The sequence below is a fragment of the Amphiura filiformis genome, chromosome 1 (assembly GCF_039555335.1).
Source record: "Amphiura filiformis chromosome 1, Afil_fr2py, whole genome shotgun sequence".
NCBI lineage: Eukaryota > Metazoa > Echinodermata > Ophiuroidea > Amphilepidida > Amphiuridae > Amphiura > Amphiura filiformis.
In genome coordinates, this window is record NC_092628.1 from 79416749 (window position 1) to 79442226 (window position 25478).

At 36.7% G+C, this 25478-nt stretch overlaps 1 protein-coding gene across 1 annotated transcript; it reads right to left on the reverse strand.

Moving 5' to 3' along the window:
• Positions 1-217: 217 nt before the first annotated feature.
• On the reverse strand, positions 218-25149 carry LOC140154157 (mothers against decapentaplegic homolog 6-like). The gene is made up of 4 exons (XM_072176768.1): positions 23991-25149; positions 23060-23113; positions 21892-22017; positions 218-1093 (listed from the first exon to the last, which is right to left on the reverse strand). Exons 1-4 carry the CDS (start codon positions 24439-24441, stop codon positions 552-554), a joined length of 1173 nt encoding a protein of 390 aa, XP_072032869.1. The 5' UTR covers positions 24442-25149; the 3' UTR covers positions 218-551.
• Positions 25150-25478: the final 329 nt, after the last annotated feature.

Consider the following 25478-nt stretch of genomic DNA (forward strand, 5'->3'; position numbering starts at 1 on the left):
TGATTTTATTCAGAGGTCTCAATATTTAAATTACTTTTCAGAGAATAATTGATTAAATTTAATTACATTTACAAACATGTAGAGAAACCTTAATTATCCACAATATTCATCCTGCATACAAAACAACAGCTTTGTTTGGTTCAGCATATTTAACTTGGGCTATGTTATCAACACTATCCATAAGATGATGCAAAACAAAAACACTTGAAAGACGTAATTTGTGCATATTATAATAATTTTTTATTGATAATGATGGTTTTGGTTCAATATGTTGTGAACTTCCAGTATAAAACTGTAATATTGGTCTTTTTTTGTATTTTTTAAATAAAGGGCCTATATAATTGCTAGTTAGGACTCCTCTTTTCAATGTGTTGGGAAAACAGTTTTGTTAGCAAATCGCATTAAGAGACAATGGCACCATAAATAACATTGTAAAAATGAGTCCATATTTACAGTATTATAATATATAATATATAATATAAAATATTATATTAGATCTAGGAGTAGTTTATAATGCATCTTGTGACATCCGCGTCCACCGGGAGGTGCCATCACCGTGGCTTGCTGAGGATCACCTCGATCCAACACGGACATGAGGTTATGAATTGTCTTGAGTATCTCGGACCCCAACCTTTGATAAAACTTATCCGGATGGCGTTGGGGTCCGTTGGCCCATCCGGCGGCTCTGGTTCTCTTCTCGTTAGTTCTAGAATCTCTGATTTGATAAAGTCGTAGATTTTGATTGAAAATCCGGGTTGTAACTTGTGTACTGTTAACGTTCTAGACTGGGGAAGGTCCAGTGTTGGTGAATTAACAAATAAGGCATAGTTGCTGCGGTTATACATCCATACTCCATCATCCTCTTTGAATAACGTTAGGCCACAGCCTATTTTTGTCCTAGTTCTTTTTACGGATTCAGAACGATCGTCTCGGTTCAAAAGTCCGAGGCATAATCCATCTCCGTGAGGTAGTTCATAGAATATATTTACAGAATCATCAAATACTGCATACATGCGGCCAACGCGACATCTGTGTTCCCAGTAGGCTATGTGGCTCCAGTGTCTTTGAGGTCGTATTGTTGGATCTACCATATCTGTAATGAAAGAAAAAAGAGAACAAAAGAGATATTGAGTTCATTTGTTTTCTCACAATTGAAAACTGTACGAAATAAAAGCATAATTGCAATTTTCTGCAAAAAATTGGAATATGAAATTTAATTAATTTATTTTTTAAATAATCTTAATGTTAATTGTTTGTTTTGTTCATAATATATTCAAAAAAGCTTGTCTGTTTTCACATACTAATTTATGAAATCTTATGTTTGCCACTCAATCGATCAAAACAAAACTGTGTCTCCAAATGAAGACAAGCTTTCATGAATTATTTTTTCCATCATAAAACATGCAGATATAATTGATAATTAAATATATAAAAAGACATTGCATTCAACATATTGCCCAATATACACAAAATATTTTTTCCAATAAAAAATCCATATTATTGATTTAGCCAATCCATTTTGGTTCGCCCAGGCCTTACTCGACCCAACACAGTTCTTTGCTTTGATGCGTTTCTTTCTTTCAAACCTTCTGAACCATGTTCGGCAAATAACTCAAGCGTGGACATTGAAAAATAGATAGCGTTATGAAAATAGCCGACTGGTTGGCCTTGTTCACCAGCAAACAGGCATAACAGGGGTCAGTGTTATTTCAACATAGGGAGACGCACAATGAAAGTAACAGCCATTCTGACGTGGGAGCCAGTATTGTTACACTATCAATAGCATGTATCAAATTTGGCGAGAGTCGGTTTTCATAAACTTCTCCCGATCATGTAGCAACCAACAACGTTACAAAACACAAAAGATTTTCCCAATCAGTTTCTAAAATAAAACTGCCGGTATGTTCAAAGATCAGAAATCAATGCTACACAGAGACTAGTTCAGCAACTCGTCAACGGCAACGAGACTTCCAGATGACACTGCTAAATCATACAGATGTATTTGTAAACAAATGCGACCAACCAGCCAACCCAGACTAGTAACCAAACAAGAGTGCCATCAATTTTCCCACAATGATACCATTACTACGACAAATCTCTGCAAAATGAGATCAAATCTTGTGCCTCCTAAAGACCATAGTACTTCTTGCACACATGCTTTATATTTTAGGTATTAAAAGTAAAGTAAAGTAAAGTAAAGGTTCATTTATGAATAAAACAATCCAAATAACCATGATGCACCTTTTCAAGTTCTTTCACATCATCAATATTGAACTTGCGTAGTATATTACACACACATGTACTGCAAGTCGCAATTCACCTTTGCGCAATTTTTTCTGAAATATCTCTGAACTATAAAAGATGATCAATTCCAAGTGTCATCATTTTTTTGTCTGTTTGAAATTTTAATAGCCATGGCACCACAGACATGATACATGGTATTCAAATTCAATAATTTGTTACTTACTCATACAGCACACTAGTCTGCGATAACAAACAATTGGCTCCACAATGGCCCCAGCATTAATATTACAACTTGCGCTCATTAATCAGGCTATTGACCAGAAGGCTAAATGAGCCAACTAAAAACTGAACCAACCAAAGACTACAGTCTGCTAACATACATGACATTGCCATACAGTCTCCGAGACAAGTTTTAATTCACGGAAATGACTCCAAATGGATTAGCTGAATTCTACCAAGGCTAAGTAGAGTCAACAAGGATAATTTCATTTTCAATGCAGCTCTATGTCCACTCACTATTTTAAGTAAACATACAAATAAGACAGCCAAGGGAAAACACATTCATTGATCTATTTATTTCTCTCATGATTTGTCTGGATATCAAAGGCTTTAATTACTGAGACCTTCTCTAATGTATGTATACAAATATAAAACAGAGACTTGGTTCTGTTTGTTCAATATTGTCAGCCATATTTAGGTATTTTATGAAGGTGTTTAATTAGATAAACTATTCCCAAGCTATCACCGAATGTTGATTTAAGACTCAAATCAATGTGCAAATGATTCAGCCTTTTGTTTCCAACAATCGCACATTGACGCCACATAAAACCATGACTGCTGCTAGCAAGGAAATTATACCATTCAACTCAAAGTAAAGAAAACAGTCAACTTCTTGAAAAATAAATAATGGGAAAAATTGCTACATTCAATGCCATCAATTTATGTACACAATGAATTTATAGGGCATGCATGAAAATATCAATAATTTTCACTACGCTGATTGCAATTTTTTTCAAACCTTATGAGAGAGACTAACAAAACAACTTGGAGCCATTGAGAGGATTGGAATCTACATCTGCTTTTATGAAAATCCATCTATGAAGCAAATTGCAATGTCAACTGAAGTGGATGGTATAATACAAATTGAGCTGAATGGAGACCTATATCTGATCAAAGAGGGAGGAGAAAATATTGATGTATGGCAATGACTGAATCTTTACCATAACAAACAACTATTAGTGCATAACTCGGCACGTTACTTTAGTGTGCATGTTCATACATGTATAATGATGGTGGTGAGGGGGGGTAAATTTACATTCCCTTTCCTATCTTCCTACCCAACACACCATTTTTGCTGGTTTCAATTATTTATTTTGAGGTTACTTGCGTCTCGAAAATAAGTTTCCCACCACTTCACACTGATCCAAACTCATTATTGCTGGGTCAAATGCCATTCCAAACACAACCAATGATATTGGATGATTAATGAATCCTTTACCAGAATGCCAGTCTCAAAATTAACCTCATCTTCACGATTGTCTGATGATATTGACAAATCCAATAGGCTACACAAAATGCAGTTTCCTACTCTTGAAACCCATAAACCAGAGACACGGCCCAAAATGATTTAACCATTCATTAAAGAGGCACCAAAATTCTCCTATAAACTTCAAGAATATTCCAAGCACTTGCAGTCAAGTTTCAAACAAGCCTGGCTTTCTTCTTGACCCTTGTAACCCTTAAATATCAATATGGCTGCCATAGCATATTTTGCAGGCACTCTGTGATATCAATCTTCATAAATAATGCTTTGATATGTGTGTATGTTTTCCATTCCAGAACCCTGGTTCAGTTGGCAGTCAAACCAGTATATCCTTGTCTGGTTAAATTGCCTAGCGCAGTAAATTTTGACCATCCTACATATTTTTTTCCACAGTCATTTTCTTTCTTATTGTTTTATTACATGTTTCATTGCCTTAAAATAATGCAAAAGGAAGTATGGGGCAGCTGTTTAGCAGAAAATTCACTGTTCTCGGGAGAGAACCATGGTGCCGAGCTGGCCTGCCAAAAGGTTGACCTCCCACACGCTTTAATATGGCTGCTTGGTGCCCGGCTGTCTATCGGCCAAGGTCTATCTTTGCTACGACTGCCAAGTGCATGGCCAAAATGCAGTGCAAAGAACTGAAAATAATGAGTTCAGCTGATGCTCAAGTCTATGATCAGTTCAAAATACAGGGAGCCATGCCATGCCAGTCTCAGTAATAATCATGATAATACCTACACCCCATAATGCTGATTTGATTATAGAATACCACTTACTGAGGGAGGAAAACCGCTCTAATGTTTTAAGTTAATTTTGAAACAATTTAGAGTATCATATTGTAATAGGACAATTTTTAAAGGCACTCCTTGTCAGTTTACTGCTATTCAATGTGTGTATTATTTCTATCCATTACGGAATTGTCAAAGTATTTAAGAAAACTTTTGTTGTACGAAAATCAATGGCCATGATGAAATTGGAAACAATATCGAACCTGGCAAGTGACAAATATGACAAGGTTCCTTTATTTTGTTTGGGTTCCCACATGGTGCACAGGAAAGAAATCCAACCAAAAAAAGGCAGGAGAACAAGCAGCAAGAAAAAATAGCTATATGTTTCCTCTTGAAACACACTAAAAAGAAAAAAAAGGCATAGTGATTTATAGTGCGCTACGCACAGGCACAACATAGACGTTGATCCACAAGCCTCAACACACTTTACAGGTTGTCGCTGACCACTACGGCCCCACATCATTCCATAAACCATTTAGAGATTCTCGTATACTAGGCCTACTGGTGTGTAGGAAAATGATTTGGATTTTTTGTACAGAGTCAAAAAAAAAAGTTTCACTCATTTCAATTCACTAAACCTTGCGCCAGTCAAGTTATTGCGATATCATGTAATTACGCAAATCGCCCGTTGCGTAGATGGCTAGATGCTGCGCTTAACTATAATGTGTACGCCATTCTCAATCCACAAAGTTGCGAGTCTTCACGAGTTGCATGAAGTATACATGTACCACAATTTAAAATACAAAGCCTGCAAGTTACCCTCTGCTTTCCTATTTTTTATTATTAAACCATGCATAAATGACCAAAACCAAACTTTGATTTATCTGTATCATGGCAATACCTTGATGGAGCCAAGAATCAGCATAAAATGACAACTAGAGTCTATTGAAAACCAAACCCTTCTTTTCCCCTACAGCCATCTACATGTAATCAGCTTCAGGAAGATGAAGTATTTCTGTGGCTAGCTCAACAACAGAATTGGGTCTCCCCAGTTCTAACCATGGCAGACATGGTGCAGTAGTATGAGTGTTGTAAGAAGAATGACATTACATGTAAAGTGGCCGACTTGGCCGTCAGTTCAAAGTATAAGAGGAATGACCACAGGTTTGTTCAAACCTTCTTTTGACAACAAACACATCCCCAGTGGGTCTGATCAGCTATACTATTTAAATGGCAGTGCACACACAGCCCAAATGTCAAAATATTTCACACCGACTGAGGGGAGAACTATACTTCTTTGAATACAATGGGTCAAATATGTAATCACTTTCAAGACCATTGAGAGAATTTGATCCAGATTATCCGGAAATGCATAAATATTGATGACTGAAATGACAAGCTTAATAAGAATCAAGTGTAATGGTATATTACACTAGAAACTGCCAGTTTTCTTATTATCAGCCAGCAACGGAACATCTGCACAAATAATTATCCTTTTTTGCTCCTCAAAAATGAAATCTTGCTATTGAAGTTTCTAAGAAATAAAGCATTTAATTATTCCTCAAAATAGAAGTGAACGATCGCCTTTGGACATAAAACGTCTAGCGGCATGTGCGAGCGCAGCATACTACTACACATACAATGTAAAGTTGATAATGAAATTCTGTCGGGAGTTGACGGTATCAGGTAGGAGATGGGATGTCGTTTGAATGCTCTATTTTTAACTGATGCTTTTTTTCACACGTCATAATTTGCAATAATTTTGCCGATTTGGGAATCCAACAACTGCAAGTTTTTTGTTCCGTTAATCTCCCTGCTTAAACGCTCATATCCTGATATTTTTAAGTTGAATTTCAGGGAGAAGTGCAGAAACGGTGTGAAAAATAATGTGATATAAATGTTGACATTTTAGAAAAGCAGTAGTAGGTGAATAAACTGGGAATCATGTGAATCCAATGCATGTTGTTGACATGGTGGCACTGCTCATGTATAAAGTAGTGCCTGGAGGCTCTTTGCTCTACTGCTGCTACTAAACTGTTAGCTCCTCTTTTTTTTCCATGCTTCTCGCTCTCTTTCTCACTCTCGCTCTTTCTATTTCCCCATGTTGTGCACTGCTCCTTCTTTTATGCGGTAGCGTCATGGAGGTCATAGACCTCTATAAAAAGGAACTTTAGCTTGAGCTCTGCATTTTGTTATAACTATCCACTGAGGAGATTTTCTCTGAATTCCAGTCAGAGACAGTTAACCTGGCTGCATGGTGGTGCGGGATTACGAAGCCCTTCCAGTCACATTTCACTATAGTGTGGATGAAATGAGGTTCGACACATGCTGTTGCTGATGATAACATTATTGCCAGTGTGCAAGGAGACAATGACATTTGTGAATAAATACACAATTACTTTGGCTGTTCTTTCAGTTTATGCTCTACTTTCGGATAAACTTTCGTTACCGATTGCATCTTAATTGCAAATTCCTGTATTATTCAGATACCTTCAAAAGGAACAAAACAACATAAGAGCTTTAACAGTTGACATGCGAGCTTGAGTCCTATGATAGAGCCTTAGATAAATTCTACATTGTATACTCTGAAAACTGCCAAAACCCAATGCCCCTGCCACACATAAATGCTGATGGTAATGTTACGTTCCACTATTACCGGACAAATCTGTAGAAGTTTGTCTTTTTGGATGGGACTGAATTATAAAGAATAGCATTTTGGATCACAGATATGTGGCTGGATTTACCATTTTCCACTTATAGTACAATTGAAACTTGGCAGTGATCTAAATTCATCATCAACTATTGTGAAAACTCCCATGGTCATCTGAACAAACCACTAGACTCTCTGGTACCATGGTCTATTTACTAGATCATTAAAAAATCTGCCAACTAACTATCTGTCCCTTATTCAGGATCCAAAATCATTATTTCATAATTCAACCACTCAAACAAAAACATATGACTTTGCAATTATGTCCAACCCTAGTCAAAATGTACACCCTGCACAACAAAGATACTGGTAATCCTTTTGGCTATTCCATGTACTAAGTACTCCTCCCACTGACCTATCAACCAAGAACATTAATGTTTGAAGAAGGACTTTTACCTGACTTTTCTTCACAAATACTACTTGTCTCACAACCAACAGAAGCCATTATTAATTTAGCAAAGTTGGTAGCTGAAAGCAGCCAAGCATTTTTGCATTTCTGTTATTCTCCCAAGCACTGCATATTTCTACAAGACTGATCACAATAGGCTGCCTCATTAGTGTATTGAGGGTCTTTTCAATAGGGGACTCAGGGATGACAATACCTTTTTGTCCTGGGGCTTTCACCATAGATCCTATTCATTCTAAATGAGTGTTGCATTTTTGTGCAGAGTTACCAAACACAAAACACACTATTAGATCGTTGATGGATTAGCATGCTGTACAGACAGTCAGGGCCCATCATAACACCACCTTCAAGATGCGCCAATACACATTGCTTTCAAACATCACATTTCCAAGAGAGATTTTTCTCAAATTCATCATTGTTGTGTATTATTACAAGAAATGGAGTTGAATCTGATGAGAGGCTGGCACCAGTTTACAAAAGATAACTCAATTTCGACAAGAGTGAATGCTAGATAGAGAAGGAAAACAAAATATCCACATAGTGATGTGTACGTAGTCTTGGCGTCAGGCATCAATGAGTTAATGTGAAATTTAATAAATTTTACAATAAAAATTGGATACGGCGCCACTTTTCTAGGTGAACAAACCAATATAAATGTTATAAAACCAATGGATTGAAATTAAATTTCAGCTGTTAAATAAAAGGGAAACAAATGACATTTATTGATATAAATTGTTTTCTAATATTAATAATCATTAAAAAATTATGAGTACAGATTTTCTTTTCCAACCAAGTTGAGATAAAACTGAAATGGTATCCAAAATATATTCATTGGAAAATAAACTATCCCTTGCATAATTGCCTCAATACTAAATCGCCTGGCTCCATCGTAATAAACCATTCATTAACGAACAAAAAACACCGCTAACCTCTCTGGCTCTAGCACATCAAAATAATGTTTAGCTTTATTGTTCTCTTTTTAAATTGCTCTAAATACAACAACCTACTAATTTTGTGTCACATATCACCGGAATAGTTGGTTGAGTGAACTACACTTCGCTATGTAAGTTCAGGTACATCATGGGTACATGTACCATTCCAGGCAGCAGCAGCAGCATTGTGACCTTTTCAAGCTATTATGGAACTCCCTATGAATGCTAGAGGTCATTTACCTCCTACCACTAACAAAATGAAATCACCCTCATTTCAAATGTACCATCCGGTACTACTAGCAGCGAGTGAGCGAAGCAAGCGCTGTGTATGCCACCACCACCGCATATGGATCTAGCTTTCCTCGCTAGTTTGCTCAACAGCCAAGAACATTGACCTTCTGGTGTTTATTGTGCTGGTATGAATGAAATTATCTATCTTCATCTTTCATTAGATTCTCTTTTCTGAAGCTGTAAAAGCAGTTTATTTTTAATGCCGAAGAACTACGGTTTCTGTGAGGCACCTGCAGGTTTAATTATGCACACATTGTGCAGAAACATAAAGCTTCAGTTTAAAATTGCAAAAGGGAGCACTCAAAACCTGCTCACCTGAAAACAATGACAAGACAGTTAGAGATTCTAATATAAAGCGTTGCCATGGTAATATGCAAAGTTTGCAAATTTGGCTATCAAAAATGTCAGTGAGTCATCTGATCTGGACATCTTTTGCTAGCAGCTTTAGATCCAGCAGCCTCAGTAGTGATCAAGTTTTACTCATTCTGTCCTACTAGTTTTTTTATTGGACCGGTGTGTAATGCTACCAGCTAACTATGGCTGCCCTCTCAGTGTGCTGTATGGCTAATCACTATCTGCCATACTGAGCCGATAGACCAATTCCCATGAACCCCTGGCAAGTCCCCTAGCCAATGCAACCGGTTGCAACAAGGGAGGGCCGCAGCATGCTGTAGAGGTTAGATGTACTTTCTGCAATCATCTGGCAAAGTATCCATTCTATCTATATAAACCGAACCCTCAATGTAAAATTAGCTTTTACTAAGACTGATATTAGAAGAGACATTGTTTTGGTTGATCGCAAAACTATAATGAGCAGAGAAAAGATCAAATTGATGTTGCCATTAGGCACCCTACTGTTACATCTCTTGTAATGGTTACCCCACTGACTAGCTGTTCGCCATAATTGCCTTCAAAAATTCCATAACTTCTATTATCTCTGATTTTTATTCAAGCTTTGATTTGACAAGATGACTACGGTAATCTTCACTTTTGAGAGATAATTGCAGTGACCAGTGACAAGGTCAGATCGGATCAAAAGAAGTAACACTGTCCTTGCTAAGATAGCAATAAGGCATATGGAGACAACATGTCTGATTTCTCAAGAGTGAAACAGCTCAATACTGAGAGAGGCCAGTCATAAGATAATACCCAGTTAACTGTCTCTCCTTCCTCTAGCATTCAGTGAATAGCTATGCATGCATTTTAAATCAACCTGGGTGTTTCAAATTAAGAGATAGCAGAGACAGTAACAGAAAAGCGTCTTCGGTGAGAATAATAATGGAAAAAGACTTGGCATTTTAACAATGATGCATCAATCAATTGAAATGTAGACATTGTGTTAGTCTTACCAGAAAATAATTTATATACAATGTTCTGTTCTGAACTCATCTGTAATAAAAATTTGCAATGTAGTTTCACTCAGCATCGATAATATAATAACAAAATAAGCAGTACCATCTTGAAATGAAATAAGCGACTTACCAAATGAAGATGAAGCAGTGCCAATGCCGCACATAATTCGATATTTCAATTACAATACAAACTTCATCAAAAAAAAAAATATTCCGCCACCCCCCCCCCCCAAAATATTTCTTTTGGTATAATTTTCTCCCTGAAAAATTGGGAAGACTACTAATCTAAAGTCTACTATAATAAATAAGCATAAGACAATAAGTATTGCTATTGAAGTTTTCATGGCACACATACAATTGATTAATCCACTTTAATATCTCCTAACTGCTTGTAGTCATCAGATGTAATTCATCATAAATTGAAATTCTAATAAATCAGCTATTTTTCGTCAGTGAACCTGAACCTCTATGCTCTACAAATTAAGCCTGTAAAAAATTAGATAATCAAAAAATCTGCTTAATAGATATGCCTGCTATTAATATCTCGTTCATGAAATCATTAATTAAGGCAGTACGAAACCTCATACTAAGAATAAGATATTCATTGATGAAATTTTTAGATTTTTTTAGTCTATTTGATGTAAAATTGTTAACAATTAGGGGGCCTACATGTACATGAAAAATTATAAGAAAGTAAATCGCAACATCCCAAAATAGCACTGTACGCTAACACTTTTTCTTTGTAGTGTGTGTGAAGTGAAATCTTTAGTATTACAAGTGAAGTCTACAAGTAGACTGGTTTTTGTACAGTGTAATTTCCTCTTCAATTTGCTGATTTAATAAAACCATTCTACATCATGTGTATTCCTGTGCATAAGTTTGAAACCAATAATTCTTTTTACAGCTTGCATTTTCACCTACCTTCTCTTTTTCTGACCTTGGTTGGTGTTTTGTTTCAAAGGGAAGTGTAAAACTTTTGAAAAAGTGTGCCTGTGCACTTTCGCTAACATATTTTACTCCACTTTATGCAACGCTTCCTGAAGCCCCTGCTGGGCAGTAGGAGTTAAAAACTTATTGGACACAAAAACCCAAGCAATATTGCATAGAAAGAACTATGCCTTGCCTCGTTGCCCAATTATGCAGTGCCAGGCTTTGCAAATGTAACAATTCATACTTAGTCGATCTGAGTAACAAAAGTGTAATTAAATTTTACTCAAGAAATCTACTGATCCCATTGCCAAAACAAAGCAATGCTTAATATGTGCAATTGCAAAGGTGACAATAACTTTCTCTTGATAAAGAGCATCGTCACAGCAATAGCCTGCATATTAAATACAATTTAGTATTCTATGACAAGCTTGAATCCGCAAATGACTAAAATATCAATATTTTATCCATACATGAGGTTTTTTTTTAATATTTCCGTTATTATTTGATTACAAATTTTAAATAATGGCTGTCTGTAATGATACAAACTGCCATTTTAAGACTGTAGTGATTGCCAATGCCGGAAATTCTATGACAAACTGACCAGTGACCATACCAACATCAAATCTCCAGAGTCCGGAATGAACTGTTGATTCCCATAAGAGAAGGGAGACCTGTATTCAATGCTGCTGCTATGTACACTGAATCACACATGGATCGGCATCTAGAGCGACAGGCCGACAGGGCGACATCATTATCTGTTAACATTTGCTTTTCAATCTTGTCATCAGCACTATCGCATTTTAGTCTGTTTGTAAACAGAACCTGTCTACATTTTAATCCCTACAGAACTGATCTTGTTTAATCGCCTAATCAGTTGTGTATACAGTATATTTAGGAATTCAAATTCAAACTACTTAAATAGTCCACCGAATGAACAGCTTGCATGAATAATCTCATGATCATTTTGGACACTGTGCAAAATTTGATTGTAATTTAATGGAACAATTTTAGTTTTTTTTTAAACTAGCAGCTTTATGTATAACACATGTAGGATTGCAAAAACTTGTGTCCCATCAATTGGCGTCAATCTATTTGAAACTACAGGAAATTGATGGAAGTCATGATTAGGCTAAAATAGCTATCGGAATTAAACCAAAGCAATTCAGGCATTGTCATCGACTAGTCGCTGGCTGAATATGTGTCACTAGAACTAGAAGTAACAAGTTCTACTGTCTCATTAGATAATAGCATATAGCATCATTAACTTATTCGTAATCAATTGGTGAACGTCTAGACTTTTAGGGGGCCTAATTCCTTTGTCTTCTTCGCATACCCCTTCTTAATTAAAAGCAAACTGTGAAGCTACAAACATGTGCTTTCAGTACACACATTGAAATGTGTGTGCTTGGGTTTATGTCTCCATTAATTAAACAATTAAGGACAGACAAATAAAGCAAACAAAAAGATTCACCTTCAATTGTTTTGTGAAGACATGAGTCTGACAATGGCCTGAATGAAGGGCGTGCAAGAGACACCAAATACCACCATAGGACACCACCAAGTCTACCAGACTCACCAATTCTTGTTTGATTTGTCTAATGATCGCTAAACACAACATTAGCAAAGAACCTCGTCCATATCGCACCTTTTCAGAATCATTTCAGCAGTGCCCTTGATTGAGCATGTTGCTATTGTGTAGGATGGATAACAATGACTTCAACAATGATACAATGGCAATAGTTATTTAGGAAATACAAACAAAGAAAACCCTCCCCTTTTATGATGAAACTTACAATTTTTTTTTCCAGTCTGCGATGGATATTTTTATACTGTAGAATTTATTCACTAGTACACAACTACCATCATTTACCTAGTGTACATGTGTATGCTAAGTCAAGCTTGAAATCCTGGGCCATATTTACCAGGCTTGCATGGCTGCTCGACTCACAACGATGGCAGTCAAAAAACCCTGTGGCCTCTAACAAGCAGGAGCCAGACTACCTGACTACAACTCTGCCATATCATAAAAATAAAAGGAAAATCACTTGCTTCCACGTTATTCACCACTACTATACATTCATCAAGCTTCTACCAATGGTGAACCACAGGGAGGTCAATGATAATATGGTTGAATATTTTTGTCTCAACTCTGTATTAAAAATGGGGATTCTCTGCACTAGCTACTAAACAATTGAACAAAAGTGTTAAATATTTATAGCAGCATAAACATAAAGATGAGTACTATTTTCTGAGAAGAGTAAATACATCGTTTAAGCAGTGTGGTGGTTTAATGTACGCAAGGTGTAGATGCATCTTTTGCTTGCTACACAGTAAACATGGTAAAAGCACTATTTAAGGAGACCTGTATTGCCTAGCCTGCCTCATTAGCATAGAATTGTCATGTTACAAGAGCTTGGGAGGTATTATGCAATTCAAATCAGAAGCTACATTGTATGGAATAGAGCAAATCATTTTGTATTGATAGTATGGATGGATACATTGTTCACATAAAATACCAAAGAAGTTTACACAGCATGTATGCATGCATGCCCAATATTTTTAGGATGTGTTACACTGTACTTTTTTATACTTATGAGTTTTAATTTTAGATGATGCTTGTGAGAATCCAGAATGACAAGCAATATTTGAAAAGCAAAATTAAAAAACAACATACAGGTATCAACTACATTTGTATCATCAGTTTTATAAATTAGATAACAATTAGCAGTGCAAGTTATTTTTATTTTGGTGTGGCATTTGATGGGTTTGCTATGTGGAGGGGGCAATGTAAGGGCAGTAATTGTCAACAGTACTTGCTTTGGCAAATACACATTATGCAAGAAGCGAAGAAACAAATTGACTTATCCAATTTGGCCGAGTTGCCTCTACCGTTGGTTGGAAGTACACTACATACCATTAACAATATAGAATGGAAGCCAGTCAGCTACATGGTACCATTCGCATTACTGTCCTAATCTTGGCATGATGATGTTTTGCTACTTAATTTACACTACAAAAAGTTTGTGTGTACACTTTGCAAATGAGGTCTGTTTTATTTGCCAAATTGCTGTTACATGTAAGGTGCATTTTCTTTGCCAGATATAAGTATAATGATGTAATGCTATGTAATTTAACCACTGGGCGACTTGTTGACTTGGCTATAAACACTTTAAAAATAAAAAAAGCCCTAGTGCTTGGATCAGAAATGCTCAACTGAAAGTATTACAAATGGTCAACTGTGAACAAAATGAACACTATCATTATGAATTGAATAATTATGATTTGATGTATGTAGGCTTAAAATATGTACATATATGTTGGTCAAATGTGTATGTATCATGATTCCACATGTAGGTATTCAGCATTCTATCAATACGTTACATATTCTGAAGCCTGAAATTACATATATTTAACACATGGTCATCATTTATAAATAATGCACATTTATATAAATTATCCACACTATAACATTTGTCTAAACAACATGAAGGAGAAGCAGTTGTATCACTTGATAATTGGGATGGTTTTATTGCACCTAGTCCTTGTTACTTCTCTTCCTCAAATAACAGGATCACATCAACCAGCTATCTAGTCAAATAATGTGCTTAATATATAAATACTTGATACATAATTAGGTGTGTTGATTTATGTGTCATCTTCAGAACAAAAGACTCTCGCCAGAGTTCATTTTAAGCAGGTGAAAAATATGTTTAAAAAATATTTTGTGGCAAGTTTCTTTCACAAAATAATGCAAAAATAAAGGCCGGCTATACAGTAATATTCACAAATTCCATCTAAAAGTTGTGTTGTATGAAAGAGTTAGCGGATTACCAGTCAACAAAATTCACAGCAATTTTAATATTATTGATCAGAACTGGCTACTTATCAATTTTGTGAATGGATAATCTTTTGCAAACTTGAAATTCATCACAGCTACACACACTTGGATCTGTCTTTGAATTATTTGTTCTATCCTGCACTTTATAGAAGGATTGTATGGCTCCACACATAGATCATCCATCGTTCAGACTATTTAATATTGACATGATAAACTCTGCTTTATCTGTAATGAGTTATGCTATTAAGCGGGTCGAAGGTTGCAATTAATTACCTTTGATTAGGGAGGCATGCACGTCATGCAATGAACTGATCTATCAAGTCAACCGACTGACTACCAGTGGCAGAGGGAAAAAAGATTCATCGACCATTGTGTCTAATGATAAATTTTGCAGCATTGCAAAATGACTAGTACTGTGGTACACGTGCTGTTCGACATGTAACACTGATTTTTGAGATAGCATATCAACTTGACACATTCATAATGGAATGCTGCTTTTGGCCTACATAATCTTGAACTTCATGTGGCAAAAAGAAATGATTATTAATGTATTCAAACTATACATATCATAAAATTTTACTCTATATTATAATAATTATAGAATAATTTAGGTTTGAATAAAATATTGTTGTACAACATGATGTAGGCCCTACACTATAAATGTTTTCCGGAAAGATGTGCTTAAAAATTCGCAGCAAAATTTAGAATTTCATAAATGTTTTTAATTAACCAGTGCAAGTCTCTCTTTCAGAATAATCATCAGTCACTCGAGACCACCGATGCAGACCAAAAATATGAAACATATTTCCATCCAAAAATAGAGCTGAAATACACAGGGAGGGAGCGGATAAGCACCGAAACACACTGTGCGCATCTTGCTGGCAGACATATTGTCATTATGGCAGCACAAGTTTAGTTCAGTTAGTATTTCCTATGTGTCCTACTAGAACCACTTCCAAGCTTCGCTAGCTGCTTTTAGAGTCTCTTTAGATCAGGGATATGAGACATATCCCTGTTTAGATCTAGAGCTATGCACATTTCCATGAGGCTGCCTCGTAATGATTAACTTTGTTTTGCTTTGAAAATAAATTGTACCATCAAAACTTGCAATTTTATGTAAAGGAGGTGGGCTTCATTCAATTCACCCATTGCATGGTTCCGCCATGTGCGAGGAGAGCCTCGATCCGAGCTGATCTGGCAGCATGCATGAATAGGAATTGAACAAGTGAATATAACATTGCTTTAAGTTATGTAATTCTTCCTTTCATGTCGAGGCTCTCCTTGCATCATGGCGGAACTGTGCAATAGGCGAATACTGGCAACCTAGGGATTTAAAAGCATTTTTCAATAGATAGTAAGAAGAATTGCTTTTAAAATTCACTAAAATCTTATGTCTTCATAATTAAGTTTGACCTTGTCCTTACATATATGGACCTATAAATTATGCAACACACTTGACTCTACTGTGAAGTGGCCTATTCCCCTTTCATACTACCATGGTATTATTATTTAATAGCCTACATGCAGCACACCCACCCAGTCTGCCTGCAAGCCCAATCATCCAACTATCAGCCCACAGTATAACTTGACCTCAAGGCAGCCATTATGACTTCAAAGTCATGGGGTCAAGTTGTCCGAAGGTCCTGCCCTGGCCTAGTCCAGCTATAAACACACAAGTATCAGGATATGGTGTTTTCCCTTGCTCACTCACTCTCAGAGCATTGCCTTTACTAAGAATGTAAACAGCAGGCCACTGGCGCCAGCAATAGCATGCAGACCATCTCTACTACTCTCTCTACTTTATGTTGAGAGCACCACTAAACTTCCAGCTAGAAATGGGATCACCCATATGTTCCCCAGGCGTGTTATATCAGTTTCGCCATAGAGCTCAATGCCACTTCAATAAAGCGGCTAAATAGGATTTTCTGCAAATCAAGGTATCTCATGTTATTCCATAATTATACTACAATGCAATGTAGTAAGTAAGTGCATATTCAGTGCAGACTGCTGAGGAGGTTTTCCACAGTGCACAATGTCACCACTTGACATACATTGTACAAATGCATACTATAAAGGCACTTGCAAAATGTGTTACAAATTTACAAATAATATTAATAATATAATGGATGATATAAGAAAACTAAATAGATAACTGTATAGCATTAGCAATTGAAACATTGTGTGATTGATTTTATGTTGATTTTACATGTAATTATGAAGTAAGATGCAATTGCAAATAAAAACAATATGACAGATTTAGTATTATGCACACGGACACACGTCGGAAAGACACCTTTTAAAATTTAATTGCCCGACCCCAAAACAAAATTTTAATTCCATGAAATTAGTTACAGTGAAATTATGCAACTTCATATCATAATAATCAACATTGGAAATGAAATGTTTTTGTTTTCCTCTTAATTGGAGGGAGGTCACATATTATTAAAGTGCAGCTGGGCAATCAACAGAGGTTCATCAGAACTTTTTCTTTCAAACATTTGCCTAGCTACAGCTCTATGTACATGTGAAGTTGAAGTATACTGGCACTGGAATTCCCAAGGAAGGGATGTGGTCTAGCTCAACAGGCAACAAAATATTTGGCGAAACTAAATCAGCTTCATGTTTCAATGGTATTGAAGATGCTGGAGTCACGAATACCAAGTTTCACTAATTTAGTGCGCAAAAAGTGCAGAGAGAAGGCTATCGATATCTTTTCATACTGAACTTAAGCCAAATCATCCGACATCATCTTCACAGAAGTGGGATGCATTGAGAGTTCTAGACCACGTCAAATTGTCATTCTTTCTTTCCTCAATTGCTGTCGTCTTAACAACTGTTTCAACTTATGCACTTCCTCTATTGAATAGTAAGTGGGATATTCTAGCACTTGCTGCTATGCTGCGCTGGTGAGATGATAGTATGTGGCATTGATCACGATAGAAAAGTCGCAAACATCAAACACAATGTATACGATAATACGGTACCTCAAATTACACAAATTAGGTCTGCAATCCTCTGCGTAAATACATGTATGCACATTGATTTGAGTACATTTTGTATTAGTGCAGTGACAACAAAGGTTCATCCGATCATCTTAAAGGAAGGGCTAATTATATTATAGGAAATGTTATCTTCTAAATGTACATTGTAGGCCCACTACACTTAGACCGATTGACAAATTCATGCAGTTTCTTAGTATTTTGTTTTTTACTTGTATTTGTAACACAATACAGTCCTAGAAGTGCTATTTGATGCCATCAAATTGATGGGTTTTCTTTTTTCCGGCAAGTTGAATTGGAAAAGGTTATCATATAATGAGAAAAGTCTTCCTCACATAAAATTATAACTGTTTCAAAAATCATTGAAAATGTCACACAAGAGAATCAGTCTTCTACATACTGTCCACTATTCAAACAACAGCAACAATTTCTGTACAGCACAAACCAAATAGTGTACTTATCAGCTTTGGAATTTGGGAAAAAAAAGTTTGTATTGTCATACAAGTTGAAAGGCTGTGGAGTTTCCTGCTGCTTTGACATACAGTGGTGTAAGCTTCAATGATTTCTTTACCACAATACAATGGATTTTCAGTGTAAAGTAAATATTCACATACAATTCTCTGCTTCTCAATGCCAGGGCTGCTTGATCTGAAGTGATAGAAACACAACTCAATATTCAAATCATCTTGTTTATTTGCTGATACATTTTCTAAATTTTCTCTCTCCAAAATTTGTAACATTTATAAGAAAAGCCTAGCCAGATTTTGATGTGAAAATTTTTTATATGCTAAAAACAGACCCATTCTGGTAGATCTATTCATTCAGTGTTCACCTACAGCTACTGGCTGTTTGGGTTGGGTTCCAGTTCATGCAGCAGCTCCACTAAAATATTCCACAGTTTGGCCTCCGCGAAAAGTTGCTGGTAATGAACCAGTTGAGTTGGCCGGTTCACTGGGGCATCATTATTGATGGGGTCAGTTAACTGAAGTGGACATGCCAGCTCTAAATTTGCTGGGAATTTCTGGCTAAGCAAAATATTAGATGCAGGGTTGCTTATTATTTCTCTCAAATTCAAATTGTAATCCAGATTGTGAACCATGCAATTTCATGTGGGCCTACATGACACCAATTCTGATACAGGGTTTTACTAAAAACCTAAATTATTCATGGAAGTTCATTTGTGTTGGTTGGTATATGATCATGTAAATAGAGTTAAAACTTCTGATTGAAAACACAGGAAATTATTCCTACCTCAAAATTTACTATCAATTTCGCTGATCAATGAAAGATGGTGTGACCATCTGAAAATTCTGGAAGTTGTATTATTGCATTGTTTAGGTATTCATGACCTCTAATTCCAGACAATAAATCAAAAGCATGCAGTGCAAGATCAAGTTGTAGTCTCCCTGCAATCCTAATGACCATTTAAGATCAGAATTTCAAATTCCATCTTGGATCTGGCTCAAATTTATTCCTTGTTGTCAAGATCTGTAATTTACATAACACACACCACTCATCACACAATTCTCTCTACTGAATTAACGATGTACAAATGTATTGAATTAAAGTTTTAATCAATTTTAATTTTTCATGAACCACTTGCAATCAGTAAAATCAAATCAATAGACCCAACCTTCTGATTAGTCGCACATTTTTCATGAAAAATTAAAATTATGAATGATCAAAAATGTTGGATGACAAAAAAAATGTGCTACATGCGTATTGTGTATACTGTAAGAAAAAAAAAATATGTACAATCCTGTATGAAATTGCAAAATATTGTCGGCCATTGTCTTGCGAAGCACAGATTTTGATCATCTGACACAAGCTTGGCAATGTATTGGCAAACCCACATTAATGTGGCGCCACCTTGCACTGATAGCTCTTTTTTTTGTTCACAAGCGACTAAATGGAGCATAGTAACGAGCAAGCGAGGTGATCCAAGGACATTGGCCCGTAATTGCATTCTGTGGCCAACTTCTCACATGCACGCTACAATCCATACAGGTTTTCACGCTACGCTGGACTCTTTAAAAACTCCCTTAGACCTTGTTCAAATTAATTTACAAAGAAACTACACAATGGACGTCCCTTCTTAAAAATATTATTAATGAACAGAAAATAATTTCAAGTGTGCAATATTTGAAGACATCACAATTTCTCATCATATTATTGTTTTGAAAATAAAACCAACCAAAATTAATTATGGTTGATTTAATTTTATTTGTATGTATCACTGGTTGATCCAGCAAATTTTAAATGGTGGCAATTTATTTAATAATTGTAACACATCTTTATTACATTATGGATACATGTGTTGAACAAACCATCTGGGTGTGTTATTACCCTTTTAATGATTTTCAATAAATTTACAACTTGCATCATCATGATCACACATGTTTGATGCACAAAAGCCGCAATTAATTTCACGGGCATGAGACTGCACTTTCCTAAAAAAACTGAAAATGCGCATGAATTTGGGCAGAAAGTACCAAAAACAGGCTGAAATTAAATAAAGTTGCGGAAATTTTGACCAAAAAAAAAAAAAAAAAGAATTCGATTTAAAACTGAAAATTTTCATGATTTCAGTGAAGAATTGATCGAGCAAACTGTATGCTTATGCCGACATGTAATTCCACAAACGAATGCCACCACCCCTCCCCCACCCTGAAGCAACCCGGTTGTGATAATAGGCCTATGCAATTTAATTATTCCTACTCTGGGTTAGATAGATGAACCCATCATAACATGATACATATGCCTTGACATATTATTTTTTTCTATCAATTTCCATTTTACATCTATTCATTTAGACATAAATATGGCAACTTCCAGACACCACCAGTACCATTTACTAGTACTGTACAACCACTAACTTAGTTTTTGTAAAAAACCATTCAACTTTCAGTGGATGCGCACTGGGAATTCAATTAACAAGCAATGCAAATTTGCTCTTCACCTTTCATAATATGATTTGGCTCAAGTTATTCGGTAATATACACAATTTAGTTATTGTTATTATAATAACTAGCTGGTATGGTGAAAAAGTCAATGTTAACTTAGTATTAGATTGCTTCTCTCTCTCTATTGCCTGGGGCTACCACGTCTGACCCTATTGCGAGCCAAGTTCATTCATCGAGATTGCATTCACAAATTATGTCACTGACTCAATCCATGTTTGCATGTATTCAAGGTTACCATCAAATCTAAGCTAGTCCAAATTTTATATTTTCCCTTAAAATTGCTTAGTGCTGTTCGAGCAGACCAGTTTATATTTTAATCATGGAGAATGGAGATTGACAATATATGTTTATTCAAGTTTATAAAATTAATACTAGTACTTTACTAGCCTAAGTCTACATTTTAGCTAAAATGGGAAATACTACCAGCAGTTAGAAATCAGGTCCATCATGTATTTCTATTTCCTGAGACAAACTACAAAATGCATGTCCAAAACAATGTTCACTGATGAGTAACTTCAAGTACAAACAATATTGATTCTCACATGCAAGACACTGTGACAGACAGATTGGCAAGTGTGACCAACACCCCATATAACAAAAGACTTCATCCAAACTGTGAAGTGTTCCCGATTCTTAAGAACAAGGAGTTCATTTCCTTAAATGTAAGCATCCTATCATTCAGTGTGAAAATTGAAGTTGCAGAAGTACCAACCATAGTGACAGTCAACACTTGACAAGACATTGTGGTAAAATCTGACAGTACATTCAACTTTTACCATCATGTTCTCAACTAATGCACTACTTCACATCATACTGACACACTCATGCCATCCAAGCATTTTCATGTCTATGATCAGCACATGTGGAAATGCAATATTACAGTGCATTATTTGAACTTGGAAGTGTTAGTGTCATGATTGACTGACTGTTCAAGAAGATAAAATGAAATACCAACCTGAATTTCCTACGTAGGGTTGTAGTCTTGCTGTTGGTGTATTTCCAGTCTCTGTGCTCTCCCCGAAGTCGTGAGATACAGAGTTAACAGAACATGTTGTGGAAAGTCCCAAAGTTGATCTTGAGTCTGTTGAAAGATGCACATTAACTTAAGTTAAGCATTAATTTCAAAATGAGGATCTAGTAGAGAACATCACAATGGCCAGTAGTCATTAAGTGGCATCATTGACTTGTAGGCTATTTGGTGTCAGGGGTGGGACTTAACAACATCCATCGACTGGCAGTGATCAGTGATGTTGGTGGCAGTGATGGGGTAGAAACTGTCATAACCTATGACAGATGAATTTGTTGGCAGTCATGGGACATATGGGAACATAGAGTATAGACCCTATCATTGAAGGGGCTATGATGGGAACTACATTGTGATTGTCACATACATGTATGTAGTGACAATCAGATGTAGCTGTGCTTTGGTTCACCTCAAGTTTAGTGATGTAGGTAGGTGTGCATATTTCGCTGGACACTGTACTAAAATTGGGGACGCAAACCTAATCTGGCAGCGCAACCACATAAATAAAAGCATAAGTACTGACATCACTAACACCCTTATGAAATATATTGGCAGGAATGAGATAGAAAATTTGGTGGCATTGGTGGGACATGATACAGTCAACTGGGACCTCAACTTGATACTCAGTGGGAAACGTGCAATTTGCAACCATACCTTGAATTCCAGGATCTGTGCTTCCTTGTACTTGCAGGCCTAAGTGTAGGATATTTGGTGGCAACAGTGGGACAAGGCATTGATGACATCATAAACATAAAAACATGCATTGTAGAATAGACCTACATTTGTAGAGTACCTAAAGTTGTATTGTATATTTCACATTTTATGACACAATGCTGCTTCATTTAAACTACTGTATGTTTAGTCATACCATCCACACTGAGAACCTCCATATCTCAATACTTCATCTACATTGCCCTTAAAATATCCTACTTCAAATAAAATACCGGTGGAATAATTGGGCTCCAGAGTTAAACTGTTTAATCTCAACTGGTTAACTATAATTGCCACCTTAACTTGGGGTGACAGGTTTCATTTGGAATGCTTTCATAAACCAAACCTATCTTGATCTTGCTATGAAAGAAAGTTTGGGTTTACTGACCTTCCGCTTTGGGCCTCTCGAGTGGAAATCTGCTATATGGAGGTGGCGGTGATTCTGTAAAGAGATGGACAATATGAAGCTTGAAAATAATACATGTATACATACAAAATCCATGTTAACCATTTATGGGGAAAACTAGGTTTAGCTTTGTAATTGGTTTATAGCAATTGGGTATACACACAGTACAAGAACACAGATTACAAATAATGACAAACTGAACCAACAAGAAGTTGGTCATGGATTTTGGAAAAAAAAGAGAAAGTTTGGTATTTTGTATTCCTTCAGAAAATTAATGTCCTTCATGATGAACATGATCATGCTTGTCTATGGCATGCACCTAATTATATCGAAATAGTTCATTGATCACCATATGATATCACTAAACAATATATGGAAATGGTCTGGTACTGTTGCTGGTAAACTAGTTCCACTTCAATGCACTGTCAAATAATACCACTCTTGGTAGACCGGTTTTTTTTTACAAAAATCTTTTTTTTTGTTATCTAGGCACATGCCCACACGATTGAGGAAACAGTTAGCTTCGCTTCAGAAAGCATTAACACAGCCAAGTTCAATGATCATCATAATGAGGCAAAATGGTGTTCATGAATTGGTAATCACACAAAACTGCACACATGTAAATAAAGGCCCACAACTTCAAAACCATTATTCTATACAACATAATTTCAGGTAGGGCACATATCAAGTAGGATCATTAATGTGTCAAAACATGCATTATTGTTCTTGATCAAACAATGTAGGCTTCAACAATTACAATTGGCAGTTGTATGTTATGAGCACATGGTGAATGTAAACATTCATCAAGATGAATGCCCTTCACGATGCTAACTATGTTGACATACTAATACTATAGCATACAAGAACATAACTATAGATGTACAGAGGTATGCTTCATCCTGCTCTCATTTACCTGGTCGACACAGGCGGCTGAGATGGTATGGGTTGCAGCACACTGTTCCTGAGGCATCATCATTTTCTTGGTTAGTTTGGCAGCAATATTGAAGTCTTTTGAGTTCGGCAACATGCCGAATGTCTGGCCAGCGATAGAGCTGACAACACAATACATGGGGCAACACGGTCCTGCCCCGTCCCAGGCGAATTTCGCCTTTGGGAAAGAGCACACAACTCGTTTCAGTACTACCCTTGCCTTCTACCGCCTCCAACAGGAGTTCAAGTTGCTGGTCCTTGAGTTTTTTAAGAAAGCTATGTGCGGCGGATTTGAAGTCCTGATCGGGTTCCGTGTATGTCTCCCGTGTATTGTTCTCGGCAGTGGACCCCGTAGTATCTGAGCCGTGTTCACCGCCGAAACCACGGCTCCTCCAAAGTCGCCGAATGAGGACAGAACGCTTGGACCTGAACATACGACATGCGCTTCAGCAACATACACGCTCTTCATTTCATATCGCATAGAACATGGAACACTGATCATATCTCCTCCACGAAATAGAACCTAAATCTCTGCTGTAATTCACGTAAAACAGCAGCGGCAAAAATTCAGCATTAGCAATTCTTGTAGCGTTGCAGCTTGATATTATTCCCAATGGTATGTCATGTATACATCTGTAGTACAGTAGGTAGAGTAGAAGTATCCATCCACACTGGTCGAGGACATCAGCGAGCTCTGACACTGCACGCAGCGACAGGAGTCATGAATTGGGGCACGACTCGCCTTCTCAAGAATACTGACGCCAGCACAGCGACCCGCATCTAATAGCAGATTACCAAAGCTTCCGTGCCGTGAACACGTAGTAAAATCCCATTTGTATACGAGCTACAACCTTCTCGATTTCTCTAACTTCAATCCTACTCTGTTTCAACACTAGATTTTATAGAATATCATCACAAATTTATCATCCCAAACGATGCTGTTGTGCGTGTGTATTCCTCTCATCAAATGTTGTTATACCACGGGCTCGCAATGCTCAACCACGATTGAAGCAATACACCGAATCACTACAGTGCTTGGCCACCATACAACAATACGCTATTCCATTGGTTGGATTCAGTCATGTGGATGTCTAGACTCCTTGGCGCGGCTAGGTTCTGAAATGATTGTTGAGCAAATAACACGAAGCTGTGCTCACGAGTGGGTGCACTCCCTCCGATCTATCGATTAATCATTCGCTTGAACCATTTTAGGAAACTATATAAAAACTCAACAAAGTCACAATCGTGTCTATATTTGACATCAATATGTTGCACATTTATATCAATAGGGATCAAATTCAAATTTAGGTTTGCTACGGCAAACTGGTGTATAATATGCGAGTTTTACTTCATTGTTTTGCTGATTTTGACGGAAATCGGCGGAGGGGAACGTCCGACTCCGGATGCGCTTATCTTCTCTCTCGCGATTGGCGAAGATAGATCATCGTCAGGAAAGCCAACCTACGCTTTA